The sequence below is a fragment of the Aphis gossypii genome, unplaced genomic scaffold (genome assembly GCF_020184175.1).
Source record: "Aphis gossypii isolate Hap1 unplaced genomic scaffold, ASM2018417v2 Contig00690, whole genome shotgun sequence".
NCBI classification, from domain to species: domain Eukaryota; kingdom Metazoa; phylum Arthropoda; class Insecta; order Hemiptera; family Aphididae; genus Aphis; species Aphis gossypii.
Window position 1 is genome coordinate 9,140 of NW_026083231.1, and position 16,892 is coordinate 26,031.

The 16,892-nt window shown below is 29.5% G+C and overlaps 1 protein-coding gene across 1 annotated transcript; it reads right to left on the reverse strand.

Annotated features, from left to right (window-relative positions):
- Positions 1–322: 322 nt before the first annotated feature.
- Positions 323–9,558, reverse strand: LOC114119338 (uncharacterized). Its single transcript, XM_050210016.1, has 3 exons — positions 9,416–9,558; positions 8,105–8,262; positions 323–7,950 (listed from the first exon to the last, which is right to left on the reverse strand). Exons 2-3 carry the CDS (start codon positions 8,190–8,192, stop codon positions 1,805–1,807), a joined length of 6,234 nt encoding a protein of 2,077 aa, XP_050065973.1. The 5' UTR covers positions 8,193–8,262; positions 9,416–9,558; the 3' UTR covers positions 323–1,804.
- Between the last annotated feature and the right edge of the window lie 7,334 nt (positions 9,559–16,892).

A 16,892-nucleotide genomic window follows, 5' to 3' on the forward strand; every position in this document is an offset into this window, starting at 1 on the left:
TATAATAACTAGATAATTATTTTTATTTGTATAGTGCTATTTTTCAAATAAAAACATTTGAAAAAGATTTTTTTCACTGGACCTCATCGTTTAATTATTTTAAATTTTAGGACTCCAATAGAATTTACTTGCCGACCCCTGCATTAGAGTATTAGACGATTCTACCACTATGATCTCAGAGGTTATATGCCAGTTTTCATGTCCCTTACTATAAGCGGTAACATAATCGGCCATTGTCATAGTCCTTATAAGTTTTACTCTGAGTATAAAATATTATATAAGGTCTATTATAGTCATAGCGTAAATAAGTTTTATTTTGTAATTATAATAATAATAATAATATTTATTGGCCAAAAGAAAAATACAATTTCAATAAGTAATCAATGATTATATATATAACATGGTTAGATGGTTCGTCTCACCACTGAGGATAATCTATTATCGGTAATGGTGGAGTACTGGAGTACTATTAAGAGCCAAGTTGGTATACATTTATAAATTTTATAATATTTTAGATATTTCGTAAAAATTGTATCACGTCTGACTATAATACAAAAACATAAATAGACATACCTGTAGAACTAATTGTTAATTAGAACTATAGTAATTAAAACAAAAATTGCAATAAATAAATATAATATAAAGAAGTACATCAAAAATGGAATAGATAAATAAACAGACTAGATTATAATATAGGTACACTGGTATATTACATAGGGTGTAGGTCACTAGTATTATTTAATAATAATTAATAATCCATGAAAATTCTTAAAATTACAGCCTAAATAAGAATATTTAAAATTTTTTTGTATACTTGTTTATTTATTTTTTGATATACAATAAATACCCATTAAAAAATTAATTATAAGATGGTCAGTAACGTACAATTTTTAAATTAGTTGCAATGAGATATTTATCAAATAGATAGTACATTTTTGAATAAAATTTAACATAAATTGAAATAGTTAAATTTAACTATTTATAATACAAATATGATACATTAAGTTCTAGGTTGTTTCTTATATAATATTATTTTATTAACTTATTTAAATATACATCAAACATATCAACAATTGTACATGAAAATAAATATGAAATATATTAACTAATTCCACTACCTACACTGTTAGTTGGAGAATTTTGACTATAATTGTTAGGTTGGAATGGTACAGTCAGCTCATCAGCTATTAAGGTCAAAGAGGAGAAGGTGCAACAGTTACAATTCAAATGAGAAGTAAGACCCGAATGAATATGTACAATTTATAAAGTTCTTTTATGCTTAGGAATGATAAGGAATTGTTTTGTTGAATTTCACAATATTTAAAAAAATATGATTTATTTAACTATAAAATTTTTATTATTTTAGGTGTATGCCCTTTTCATGCACAGTGTCATAGGTCATCCCACCACCACAGAATTCAAACAAAAAAGAATTGGATGTTTTTAAAAAATATTTTTAAGCTTAAAACAAGTTAATTTTACTATGATTAAAAGTTGTTTTTTAAAATTTCAATTGGTATAGCAAGTCCATAAGCAGAAATTTGATGAAATTACTGGGGGAGAGGACTGAGCAATATATGCTCATTATACTTTGGTAATGTACTGAGTAGCTGTACCTTAAATTTCTGAGGGCTTAGTCCCCCCGATTTCTGCCTATGATGTAAGTATGGCATTCATTTACCAAAATTGTTGTGTAGGAAAGAGATAAATAGCAGAATTTGATTTTTTCTCTAACAGAATTTTTTTTCATTTTTGATAAATCTTTATAAACCTAAGTACAAAATGGTGTTCTTCCCCATTAGTCTTAAGTGTAAGCATCAGCACCGTGACTTAATAAAATCTTAGCAACTTCTTCGTGACCATATTTCGTTGCTAAATCTAATGAAGTCTTACCAATTAGATCATAATATTCTTCAGTTTCCTCTGTAGTACATAATAGTTCACTATTTTCCATTAGTTTAAGATTAGGATTTACTCCATATTTTAAAAGAATTTGGGTGGTAATTATATCACCTTTAAAAGCAGCATAGTGTAATGGTGAACCAAATTTGTCATCTTGACCGTTAATAATTGCCTTTATGAAATGATCCGGTATTATATCTTGTAATATATTATTTACCTTTTCATAATTTTGATTTTCAATAGCTTCAGTAAGAGTCTTATAAAAACTATCGAGTTTCTTTAGTAATTCAAATACTTTTAATGATTGATCCGAGAATTTGAACATAAGTTTTAATATTCCCATTATTCTTTCCTTACCTATAAAACGTAAATACGACCAAGCAGTATTTAAATATGAAATACCGTAAGAATCATGGATTTTTAATACAAAATGTTGTAAGTTTTCATTTGTATCTATGCTTTTCAGAGCTAATATATTTAATATATTTTCAGTATTAATAGATTTTTTGAGATGTGCATTTTTTTTTTGCCAATCTATTATATTACTGAATTTTAATACTTCATCTGATAACTCTTCTAATGCATCATCAACTTCATAATCCTGGAAAATGTACAAATGTAATACCCGTTTAAGCAATCTTCTTACAAACGGATTAAGAGATTTAAATCGTTCTTTTTTCTCTTCTTTATTGGAAAATAGATTATACGAGTATTGAAACATTTCTTCATAACCATTTAAAATATCGTTATAAATCTTGCTATCACGATACGTTTTAAATTGATCAATTTCCTCTTCGGCATTACTGATATAAGAACGTAATTCATTTAAACTGTCTTCTATAAGATTAGTGTTAATTTCCTCATTCAAACCTAGTTCTTGTAACAATTCAGAAGGTAGTAGGGATACATTTTCACAAATACCATCTGAATAATGATAGAATTTACGACTAAATATTAGATTTATATTACTTGGTTTATCAATGTCATAACTTTCAAAGTCAGAAGACCCACTAATACAATCGATAATTAATTTTAGTACCGTATCAATTGGACTCTTACTTTTGTCGTTATTCTGTTTGTGTAATTTATATACTCCTTCTAAAAGCTTATGTATGTAGTATATTTGCTCGGCATATTGTAGTGTTGTTACATAACTGTTATTACAATTTAAACAATTATATCCTATACCACATTTTAGTAACAGTTCGATTTTTTCAAATAAACTCAAAAATTCTTGTTCAGTACAAAAAGAAGAGTTATTATAATAAGCCAACCTCCGTGATTGAATAGGATGACAAAGGCTCGAACCGATAAATTCGAAAATCAAAAGATTTATAGCTTCACTAAAATTACAACCTTTTTTTATAAGTATCTCCGTTATTTCCTTATCATATTTGTGGGAAAACATGATCATATGAAACATAGTGTAAGAATTAGAGGGAACTGCTTTAAAATGATCACTATCTGTTTTTTCTATCAACAATTTTACCACATCTAGCGGGGCATTTGAATCAAGAAGTTTAGAAATTGGCAAAGATTCTTTGTTATTTTCATCAATATAAGGTTTACCATTAAGTATATTGAATTTTAAACAAGACCTGAGAACTTTAAAGTTTCTCCTTTGAATTATACGATTAATTAAAATTGCGTTATCTTTATCCTTCCAATAAGCACTATAAGAAAATTTTTCGACAAGAAATTGTACAACGTTTTTGTGAGCATTTTTAGTCGCCAGCCATAAGGGACTGAAAAACCATTTATCACGGTTTAAACAATTTTTTAAATATGTTTCAGTAAGTTTTGTTCCTATACCATTGGCAAGTTTTATGTACCCCATTTCAGCTGATAAACATAATAATTTTAGTCGATCATTTCCCTCAACGTCTAGATAATCATCGTGTTTCAAATTAGAAAATTCAATTATTCCAAATAACAGTTTAGTGGATTGTTTATCATATTGTTTTGTTTGATCAAGAAGTTTGATAAATAGGATTCTCAGCTTATCCTGCATAAAAGGTAAATTGATATTACTTTCGAAATCTTTTTTTGCTTCTAATTGAAGAAACCGAGAAATTTGTATCCTATTGTCCTTAATTAGGTTATTAATAATAAATTTTTCAATACAGTTCTCGAAATCTTTTTCAACTGATTTAAATTTTTCCCAAAAATAACTAGAAACAAAATATTCAGCAAAAGTACGATGAACGAAACTAGGCTTATTATTAACAACTTGTTCAATAATACCTGTTTTTTCGTTACATAATTTTACATTGTTCATAAACTTAGATGCCTCTTTTCTTTCTTCTGGAGAAACTAATTTCTCTACTTCGTTATGGTTAAATATTGCATACAAACCTAATATTCTATGATTTTTTATAGAGTTTTCGTATACTCCTTTAATCATATTCTTCATGTCTATCTCAGAGTTGTTAATCTCAGACTTCTTTTCTCCAAAGCGAATTTTACGAAATTTAATATAAAAAAACTTATCATATAAAGTAACCAAGTCTTGCTTTTCAATTTTCTGTTTACATTCATCAGACATATTTTGCTCCTTAGAATCATGAAAATCCTTAAACGCGTCTTTAAAAACTTCAGCAATCATATAGGCGTGTAGTGGTATACTCATAAAATCTATGGATTCAGGGAGCTTATCTTGTAATTCGTTAATAAAAACCAGTGCCCGTTGCTCGTCTAATTCACGGAAATCCAACTCTGCTTTCCAAAATTTTCTAAAAAAACTATTCTGTTCTTCTGCAAGGAAAGGCTTTAATGAATATGAAAATACACTAAGTTTATCTTCTAGTGTTACACTAGTAGCATAACGACTTGTTATCCATAGCTTTTTAACTTTGGTGTTTTTTAAAGTTTGCAGTAACTCAATAGTTTTTTCTTCATAGTCAGGACAAATCTCATCAAATCCATCAAACAGCAAAATAATCCTTCCCTGATTATAAAAGTTATTAAATAGTCTTATTTCTAACAAGTTTGAAACATGAATTTCTTCTCCGTGAAATTTCATACCTATTTTACCATCTTGTATGTTTATAGCACTTAGAATTTTTTCTATCATCTTTTCTTTTGTTTTTTTATTAAGGAGTTTAAACCCTACAACTTTGTATAAGAATCTTATAGCGTCTGCTTCGTCAATTTTTTTGTTCTTCTCTATTTCTCTTTCTAATTCAGTTGAACAATCAATTAAGTTAATCCGTATAACCCATAAAGAAGGGTCTGATTCTTTTGTCTTTAGTACTAAATAATTCAATACAAAAGACTTACCCATACCAGGTTCAGCAGTAAGAATGATTACTCTGTCTGTGATATCTGTAATTTTCTCTGGTTTATACTCTTGAACACTTTGTTCATATGTATCTAAAATCTTGCGTAATGAAGATAAAGAACCATAAGATTGGTTCCATATCAAATCATTAGTTTCATTTATGACCCAATGAATATTATGTTGTTTGTACTTAGTACATAATTCTTTAAAAATCTCACATGTATTAGAAATTAATAATATATCATTATATAGTACAAGCTCTTGCTCATTTATTTCACTGCTTTTGGTCTCAAGAAACTTAATTTTTTTGTTTTTATAATCTTTCCTAATTTTAACTTTCCGATGAAATGTTCGGTCAATATAATAATCCTTAACATCATCATATATAGAATCTGTAATTGCTTTTCCTATCTCTATCATCTCATTATTAATAATCTTACATAATATTTCTCCATTTATTAGCAGTTTTGACTCATTGTCTATTAATGGATCTAAACTTACTTTCTTTCCTTGAAATATGGCTTTTCCTTTTTTCAGAAGTTTTTTTTGAGAATCACAAGTAAGATCAATTAAATTATTTCTTTCATCATTATACCAATCATAATTAGAAAAATTATTTTTAAATTTACCAGCTAGAGGATCATTTTCTTGGGCAATAAAAATAATTTTTTTTTTATTATTGGACTTCATTATTTGCAATAATTGATAGAACAATTTTTGTAAATTTATCTTAACAATTTCACATTCAATGACAAGCAAATTGTTTGATATTTTTGATTCAAATGCCTTTATTACGCAATCTTGTAAATGTAATAGAGAGATTAATCTAATAAAAATATAACTACCATCCTTTTGATATTCATGCATACATTCCAACATTTGAAGTACTTTAATAGAACTTAATTTACTTTCCTTATTAACAATATGAAAAATTTGTTTTTTGGATTGATAAGTTAAAAATTCACATAACTTCAATACCATTGCATTTTCTTTAAAAATTATATCATATTTTTTAATTTCTGCACGGTATACTAAACTAGGACCAATAAGTATTAGTCGAGCAATTTGTTGTTTAGCATTATCAAAAAATTGTGAAACATCTTCAGCTGTTGAAATAAATTCTTTTGCTTTAAAGTTTAAAGCATCAGCTATTTTGGATTGAAACTCAAACGCAACGTAATCAGTTTCAAATCCTACAAACCAAGAACATTTTTTTTTGATAAATTCATTTAACATCTCTTGAGAACAATTAGTTACAAATACTAATTGATTAAAAAAATTGTTTATATCTTTTTCTATGTCCTTTAATTCATGACTTGGTAATTTAGAAAATGATTGATCAAGGTTAGGTCGTTCAAAATCATTAAATTCAAAGTTTGCTACACTTATCCAAAAAGAATCTTTATCTCCTAACATTTCTTTACAGGTCTTAAAATTATCTTTATTGCCAATATTAAACTCATATTCTTTGAATTTATTAATAATGACATCTAATTGTTCTTTTTTTAAAGTTTTTAATTTATGACTTTTTGTATTTTTAATTTGAGATTCGAATTGAAATTTTAGCTCGTCTCTAAAAGTTTTTAAACTATCACTTGGTAGTTCATTATCTTTTAATGCCCAAAACTTAGAATTGAATCGCACTCCACCATTTTTCTCAATGAGAACATACCCTGCCAGATCATTAATACAATTATCTTGTACTTTTTGTGATGTATAAATAGTAACATTATTTTTGGAATCCTTATATGATTGAATAATTTTTGAGGCAATTTGTTCAGCAAGTTCTTTAGGGTTAGATATTTCATAATTAACATTAAAACCTAAAGACTCTCTCGTATTAGTAAATGCTTCTTGAAAAAAAGCCACTCTCAGTTGTTTTGCTTCTTTAGACAAATTTTGATGATTTTTGATAAAATGAGAATGAAATTTTCTAGAAGGTTCAATTACTCTATTTTTTTCTAAAACACTCCAATAGCTGATAAGAGTGCTATCTTTTTTTAAAGGTTCATTGGTTAGTACACACTTTCCCAAATCCATTGCTATCTTAATTAAATCATAAGTATTTTTTAGTTGCTCCTTTATTATTTTCTGATGAGGAAAATTACCTTTTTTAAATTTCAAATTTCCAGTCTCTTTTTGTATAAAATCTAAGATTGGAATATCATCTTGTAGTTGATCAAAACTATTTTTCAGATCATCATCAAAATCAATATTTGTAGCAATAATTAGTTTATTTATTTTACCATTTTGAATATATTTTATCTTTAATTCATCTCTGTATGAAAGAAAGTATTTTTCTAAGGCAAATGGACGTTTGTCTTTTTTATTTGAGTTTAGGGAGTTTTTTTTTTGTTTGGGTCCGAGTAACTGCTCGAGAGTAATTTTTTTTTCTTTATTTAATATATGTTTGGCTTGTAAAAAATTACACTCATATAAATTTGGCTGATCAGTTTCATATCTCCAAACCAAATCATCAAACTTTCCAGCATCAGGGTCTTCTGTTTTAAAATCTTTTGTTTTAAATTCAAAAGTACCACTTTCATCTTTCGTTCTCGCCTGAGCTTCGAGTGCAACTACCATCATCCACTGCACTTGGTAAGCAACTCCATGATATGATCTCTGTAGGCCTGTAGGTATTCTGTATTTCTGTATATCTGAACTCTGTAGTGTATTACTGGTAGTTGGAACTTTTATTTTTTTTATACTTGACGGCCTTGGTTTAGGGTTTTCATCAACATCAAATACAACTGATAGTTCATCAATATCTGAAAATAATAGAACATTCAAATATTATATGAGTAAACATTTTGGTAAGTTTTAAGATACGTTATTAACACTCTAGGTAGGTACCTAATTTTAAATAATATTAAGTATTGTAAAATTATTTTATTTTAGATAAAAATTTGTTTAAAATATTACCATTCACTTTTCTTTTAACTGGCCGTGCTGCATTTGAATTCCTGAGTAGTTCAGATTCTGCCATTTCTGAAACTTCATGACTATACATCTATACCTTACTACAATGAACCTCGACTACAAATATTTTATAATTGTTATTTATGGAGTATCTTCAGCTCCTAAACAAATAATCAATATCATCATTAAATATTTGAAACTAACATAATATTTTTTTAAATTTTAACCATAGTGATAAAAAATAAGAAGTTGGTAGTGTTGTATTATGATTTAATGAATTTCCATAATTATTAAGCAATAATAGAAAAAAAGAATTTAAATAGGTTAAGATAACAATTGTGAAATATAGTGTTGATAAACTTTTATATTTTAGTTAGCATAGTAGTAAGAAATGTAAATAAAATTTGTTATTAATCGGGTTAAAATAATAATTACGTAAGTTAAGGTGTATGAAATGTAATAAGTATAGTAAGAGAAAGATGTAACAATCGATAGTTACTCAATTGTAAATTTAGTATATAAGAGATATGGTTAAGGCAGCAAGGGGGTCAGTGGTGGTGATCGTGTGAATCGATCACCACTGGACGTCGCGTTCAAATAAAGTATTTCACATCATTTTTGGTTTTACTTTATTTTGGTATACGTCCGAGTAATCGGAGAATACGACAGTTGTATGTTTAATTTCTATTTAAGGTTAGTTGAAAATCCTGAATCAGATCTGCAAGTTAATATTGATTATTGACATAATTTAATATTCAGCTAGGCAGTGGTGTGATGAACACATTTTTGGTGAGAAGAAAAAACGTATACAATAGGTTAGGTCAGGTTAATTTTTAATTTACAAAAAAAACGCATACATTAATAGAGATATTTGTATAATCGTATTTATACCTACTTATTTAGCTTATTTAAATACAACTAACAGAGTTTAATGCTTTAAGTTACATAAATATGATACATACTTGACACTCGTGTACATAGTATATTTTTACAATATACTTTATTATTATTACTTATATTACTCTAACAACCAAAGGCCACCACCGTTCAATATGATAATAATTTAATATTAAACCAAAATAAAATAAAAGTAAAATATCAAATTATAGATATTTAATTGCTAGGGACTCAGATTAAATGGTAATAATTAAAACATTTTTACATTTGATGTGGTATATTTATTCCTGATAAATACCAAATAGGGGAATCGGAGAAGATTTTGATAATAACATTATGCAAAATACTTAATGTCTGGTATGTACAATTTAACATGACATATTAAAGTAAAATATTAATATAATAAATTTTACTTACTGATAATCTGGTAGAAATACAATAAGAAGCAAGCGATGAAACAAGTCTCATTCGACACAATATTATATATCAGATCAAAGATTTATATTTTTTAAGTCATCAACTATAGTTTCATCACGTATGTTCCGCTAGCAATATTTGATAAGCGTATACAAGGTTCCCAAACTAGTCTAAAATCAAAAAAAAATACAAAATAGTCATAAACCAACAGATGGCGCACGATTTCAGAAAAACCATCCACTAACAAAATACCAAACATCAATTAAAAAAAAATAATAAAAAATACTTACGAGTTCGTCGCCACTTTCTAAGTAGTATGCAAATTTTCGTTATAACACGGAGAATTTGAATATGCAATCAGATGGCGGTTAGTCGTCTCGCGAAAACGTCGGGAGCTCACCATATACCGGAAGCACCACGCATCGAAATACGCGACTATTGTACATTTTTTAAAAAATTTTTTAAAATACTTACGAGTCCGTCGCCACTTTCTAAGTAAAATGCAAATTTTCGTTATAACACGGAGAATTTGAATATGCAATCAGATGGCGGTTAGTCGTCTCGCGAAAACGTCGGGAGCTCACCATATACCGGAAGCACCACGCATCGAAATACGCGACTATTGTACATTTTTTAAAAAATTTTTTAAAATACTTACGAGTCCGTCGCCACTTTCTAAGTAAAATGCAAATTTTCGTTATAACACGGAGAATTTGAATATGCAATCAGATGGCGGTTAGTCGTCTCGCGAAAACGTCGGGAGCTCACCATATACCGGAAGCACCACGCATCGAAATACGCGACTATTGTACATTTTTTAAAAAATTTTTTAAAATACTTACGAGTCCGTCGCCACTTTCTAAGTAGTATGCAAATTTTCGTTATAACACGGAGAATTTGAATATGCAATCAGATGGCGGTTAGTCGTCTCGCGAAAACGTAGGGACCTCCCCATAGACCAGGAACAATACGCATAATCGCAATACGCGACTAATGTACATTTTTTGAGAATTTTTTTAAAATACTTACGGGTCCGTCGCCACTTTCTAAGTAGTATGCAAATTTTCGTTATAACACGGAGAATTTGAATATGCAATTAGATGGCGGTGAGTCGTCTCGCGAAAACGTCGGGACCCCCCATAGACCAGAACAATACGCATCGAAATACGCGACTAATGTACATTTTTTGAGAATTTTTTTAAAATACTTACGGGTCCGTCGCCACTTCTAAGTAGTATGCAAATTTTCGTTATAAAACGGAGAATTTGAATATGCATCAGATGGCGGTGAGTCGTCTCGCGAAAACGTCGGCACCTTACGAAAGGACGGCCACAGTTATAGAAATACGCGATTTATACGATGTCGGAGTTTAGTATTTTTTAAAATAATTAAAGTTTTAAATAATGACTTTTTAAAAAATAATAAACTGTTCCTTGTTTAAATTCCCTCGGAGAACAAATCGACCTCTATGCAATATGTTCGTTCTGCCATCGGTTTACCGTGGAAACTCATAATTCGCAATTTGGAAAATTACGTGTTCCAGCTGTTTCCCGGGAAAACCGTCATAGATAGGACAAAAATCAAAAGAGATTAAATTGTTCTTTGTAGGGGGATCATAAGTTCTATAATTAAGATTTTTTGAAAACGTGTTATTAAGGTGGCATATAAACAAAAAGTTCAAAATAATTATTACTTAAAACATTAAACAGATGTATACCATAAGGAAACGCATGGTTATACGAAAATAATTTCATGTGTTATTCAATTTTTTGCTTCTCAGATTACGGGTGAAATAATGGTCGTACGTACTTCGGCCATAGACCCTTTTTGAATTATCGTACGCTAAAATACCAAAATCTCGAGTTTCATAGTGATCGATCGAAAATTAAAAATCCAAAAAACACGTTACTACGTAATTTTCTAAGTACTAAAAACATATTATGTAAAATTATAACTCCCGAACCAAAAGTCGGATAAACTCGATCTTGGAACCCATCGATCCGATGCAAAGTCCTTTTAACATTGAACTACAAAAACGGTTTATTGCCCCCAAATTCTAGTGTCCATGCCATAAAAAAAGAAAAAAAATGTAAATTTTGAACTTTAAAATTGAAAATAGTGAATACTGCCAAATTTGATCACCGACCTTCAAACTATCCAATTCCCGAGTTTCAGAAACATCGTACAAAATTAAACATTTTCAAAAATACATCAAGAGGGGTGTTCAAAAGCCCCCGACTTCAGGAATGCGCCTTAGAAGAGCCCAAACCGAAACGTTTGGTGAAGAAATGGTCCCTCTAAGTTGAAACCTGTTCAAAGAATACTAGATTGTCTAGATTATCTACATATTTGTCATTTTTGTATTTATATTATATTAAAATACAGTATTTGTAATTAAGGTGATTTAACATTATATAGTATCAATTTTACCACAAAATGGAATAATAGAACTATAGAAGCATTTACTGATTACATTTAAAATACATATATAACCCACGGTTGTGACTATCCTCCTTCTTTATGGGCTATGTAATCAGGTTCAATTTTACGTACAACAAATAGCTGTGAAGCTTTCCATTTAAAATTTAACTGTTTATTTTATTCTGCTCATCAAAATATCTATAAGTTTATTGATGTACTTAAAAACGTACAAAAAGATACCTATAAAAAATTGGCAGTAGTAGTCAAATAAAAAAAATAAGGCGTGAAATATGGGTAAAACTAGAATTTTTAAGAAATAATAAAATACGACGTGAACGAAATAATACGTTTTGATTTTGTCAAAACTGTATCGTTCAAATTTGTACCGAGCCATAAATAATTTTATAACTTACACATATAACTTATATTTTACTATTTTGTTACTTATTCATTCATTTTTATTTTAACGACAAAAACAATATTTTTGATGTGTATAATTACGAAACAGAAAAAAAACAGATTGCTTTGGAATGCCTACAACGAACACTTTAAATTAATTTAAATTAAGGATGACCATTTAACTTATTTATCTTATTCCAAGGAAGGATTATTCAAATATCCCATAATATTAATTCGTTGTATATCTATACAAATTTAACATCTTGTATTTGCGTATATTATGAAATATTGACTGACAATATTGGTTAATCCGTGCGAGTAATTCATTCTCATTTTTTTTGTCCATAATAGTTTTTCATAATTTTTTTATAATGTAATTTTATTTTATGATAATGGTCTAAATAAAAATTTGGTAACCAATTATTTACATCTAGGATGGTTTTAATTTATTTATTCACGAATAATATATAATACACGAAAAACAACTAGAAAAAAATACCCCATGTGAGTAAAAGTGACAACGGAAACAATGCAAGTAACGACGGGTTCAATGTCGCGGCCTATCCACTTGGTCGACAATTATTGTAATATATTATTATGTTATTACTTATTACTCAATACTCATAAGTCATAGAAGTTATTTGTCATATACTTCAGTGACACTCTGTATATTATATTATTAAATATAATATTAATTATTATGCTATTTTGATAAGTAGCTTAATTTTACATTGTCGACGAGTTGCTGCATAGATACATATATAATATCATTGTAGAAACTATAAATATATTTGCTTATAACATTATAACTTATATAAATAATATTTTAATCTTCTAGATTTAATTAAATTCTATTTATAAAAGACGATAACATTCAGTATAATATATATATATTAGTATCAAATTAATAACTAAACGGTTTTACCCAGAATTCATGACCTTGTAGGCCAACGGATATATTATTATTATAACATAGAACGTTTATTTTTAGTTGATTAATGATTTCCCATTAAAAGGACACTAATGTCTAATACACTATACCCGCATGTCAGAGACAACAAAGGAAGGTAATATACGCCTAACATGGTTAAAAACTGTTTTGCAAGGGACAACTTTACTCCCTCGATATTTATATCAAAATTACCAAAATTTTAAATCGCATTGAGATGAATTTTTGTAAGAAAACTCGAGGGTACAATTTCTTCACCAAACGTTTCGGTTTGGGCTCTTCTAAGGCGCATTCCCGAAGTCGGGGGCCTTTGAACACCCCTCCTTGATGTATTTTTGAAAATGTTTAATTTTTGTACGATGTTTCTGAAACTCGGGAATTGGATAGTTTGAAGGATGGTGATCAAATTTGGTGTCTTGTGTCAAGACCGTAGGAGCCGTTTTTCCCAGTATTTACTATTTTCAATTTTAAAGTTCAAAATTTACATTTTTTTTCTTTTTTTATGGCATGGGCACTAGAATTTGGGGGCAATAAACCGTTTTTGTAGTTCAATGTTAAAAGGACTTTGCATCGGATCGATGGGTTCCAAGATTGAGTTTATCCGACTTTTGGTTCGGGAGTTATAATTTTACATAATATGTTTTTAGTACTTAGAAAATTACGTAGTAACGTGTTTTTTGGATTTTTAATTTTCGATCGATCACTATGAAACTCGAGATTTTGGTATTTTAGCGTACGATAATTCAAAAAGGGTCTATGGCCGAAGTACGTACGACCATTATTTCACCCGTAATCTGAGAAGCAAAAAATTGAATAACACATGAAGTTATTTTTCGTATAACCATGCGTTTCCTTATGGTATACATCTGTTTAATGTTTTAAGTAATAATTATTTTGAACTTTTTGTTTATATGCCACCTTAATAACACGTTTTCAAAAAATCTTAATTATAGAACTTATGAAGTCCCCTACAAAGAACAATTTAATCTCTTTTGATTTTTGTCCTATCTATGACGGTTTTCCGGGAAACAGCTGGAACACGTAATTTTCCAAATTGCGAATTATGAGTTTCCACGGTAACCGATGGCAGAACGAACATATTGCATAGAGGTCGATTTGTTCTCCGAGGGAATTAAACAAGGAACAGTTTATTATTTTTTTAAAAAGTCATTATTTAAAACTTTAATTATTTTAAAAAAATACTAAACTCCGACATCGTATAAATCGCGTATTTCTATAACTGTGGCCGTCCTTTCGTAAGGTGCCGACGTTTTCGCGAGACGACTCACCGCCATCTGATTGCATATTCAAATTCTCCGTGTTATAACGAAAATTTGCATACTACTTAGAAAGTGGCGACGGACCCGTAAGTATTTTAAAAAAATTCTCAAAAAATGTACATTAGTCGCGTATTTCGATGCGTATTGTTCCTGGTCTATGGGGAGGTCCCGACGTTTTCGCGAGACGACTCACCGCCATCTAATTGCATATTCAAATTCTCCGTGTTATAACGAAAATTTGCATACTACTTAGAAAGTGGCGACGGACCCGTAAGTATTTTAAAAAAATTCTCAAAAAATGTACATTAGTCGCGTATTGCGATGCGTATTGTTCCTGGTCTATGGGGAGGTCCCTACGTTTTCGCGAGACGACTAACCGCCATCTGATTGCATATTCAAATTCTCCGTGTTATAACGAAAATTTGCATACTACTTAGAAAGTGGCGACGGACTCGTAAGTATTTTAAAAAATTTTTTAAAAAATGTACAATAGTCGCGTATTTCGATGCGTGGTGCTTCCGGTATATGGTGAGCTCCCTACGTTTTCGCGAGACGACTCACCGCCATCTGATTGCATATTTAAATTCACCGTAATATAACGAAAATTTGCATACTACTTAGAAATTGGCGACGGACTCGTAAGTATTTTAAAGAAATTCTCAAAAAATGTACATTAGTCGCATTATTCGATGCGTGGTGCTTCCGGTCTATGGTTTAGCTTACGAACTGTTTCCCGGGAAAACCGTCATAGATAGGACAAAAATCATAAGAGATAAAATTGATCCCCGTAGGGTACTTTGTAAGTTTTAAATTTAGATGTTACGAAAACGTGTTGTTTAAGTGGCATATAAACAAAAAGTTCAAAATAATTATTACTTAAAACATTAAACAGATGTATACCATAAGGAAACGCATGGTTATACGAAAAATAACTTTATATTGTGTTATTCAACTTTTTGCTTCTCAGATTACGGGTGAAATAATGGTCGTACGTACTTCGACCATAGACCCTTTTTGAATTGTCGTACGCTAAAATACCAAAATCTCGAGTTTCATAGTGATCGATCGAAAATTAAAAATCCAAAAAACACGTTACTACGTAATTTTTTAAGTACTAAAAACATATGTAAAATTATAACTCCCGAACCAAAAGTCGGATAACTCGATCTTGGAACCCATCGATCCGGTGCAAAGTCCTCTTAACATTGAACTACAAAAACGGTTTATTGCCCCCAAATTCTAGTGCCCATGCCATAAAAAAACTGAAAAAAATGTAAATTTTTAACTTTTGAAGCCCCAAATTACAGGGAAAAACGGCTCCTACGGTCTCGACACAAGACGCAAAATTTGATCACCGACCTTCAAACTACCCAGTTCCTGAGTTTCAGAAACATTGTACAAAAATTAAACATTTTCAAAAATACATCAAGGAGGGGTGTTCAAAAGCCCCCGACTTCAGGAATGCGCATAGAAGAGCCCAAACGGAAAGGTTTGGTGAAGAAATGGTCCCCCTAAGTTGAAACCTGTCCGAAAAATACTAGATTGTCTAGATTACCTACCTATTTGTGTATTTATATTATAGTAAAATACAGTATTTGTAATTAAAGTAATTTGTTTTGAATGAAGGAAAACGATTTTTGTTATCCGACAACTTAGATTTACTTTTAAACTTTCAAACGATAAGTAAATAAGAATGTTCGCTGTGGATGAAGGACTTAGTATTTTAACAGAAGCTAGCTGCAAATGGTATTGTGACTAAAATTTGAACCTCTGTGCTTGACTATTTTATAGTTTTATGCAGTTATATGTTTATTTTTGTATGCATACATAATAACTTAATTTATGACAAGTCTCAAAACCTTTAATGCTGAACAATAGGTACCTATAGTAATTACAAAATAACAAGGGTAAATATTATGTTTTCTATTCAGAATTATTGTGGTCGTCCATTTGCGGACGATATTAATCACACATAAGAGAACGAGAAATTGACTATAACAAAATTACAACTGTATTACTGTAAATCTGAAAATCTGAAAACTATAATCTATGATAATCATTAATCTTCAAAACACAGAATTTGATTGCGATTTCCGTTATCAAAATATATTTATTGCACACATCAGCAGCTGCTGTACCACAGAATGTTCTGTGCATAGATAATTCTATAGTTCTGTGTCTACCTATATACTATGAATATTAATATTAGACATTAGTTCATGGTTTATACATAAATCTATGATTACACAACTATTAAACAGTGTAGCCATTGAATATTACATTAATATGTTTTATTCAAAATCTTCAGATGAATGTGTTAAGCCCGGCGCCCGCCAGCAAGGAGTTCAAAAAACATTAAGAGGACACTACAAAATATTTTTTGTCATAGGTAGCTGCTAGCTACATCAGTATGGCAGTATGCATTGTT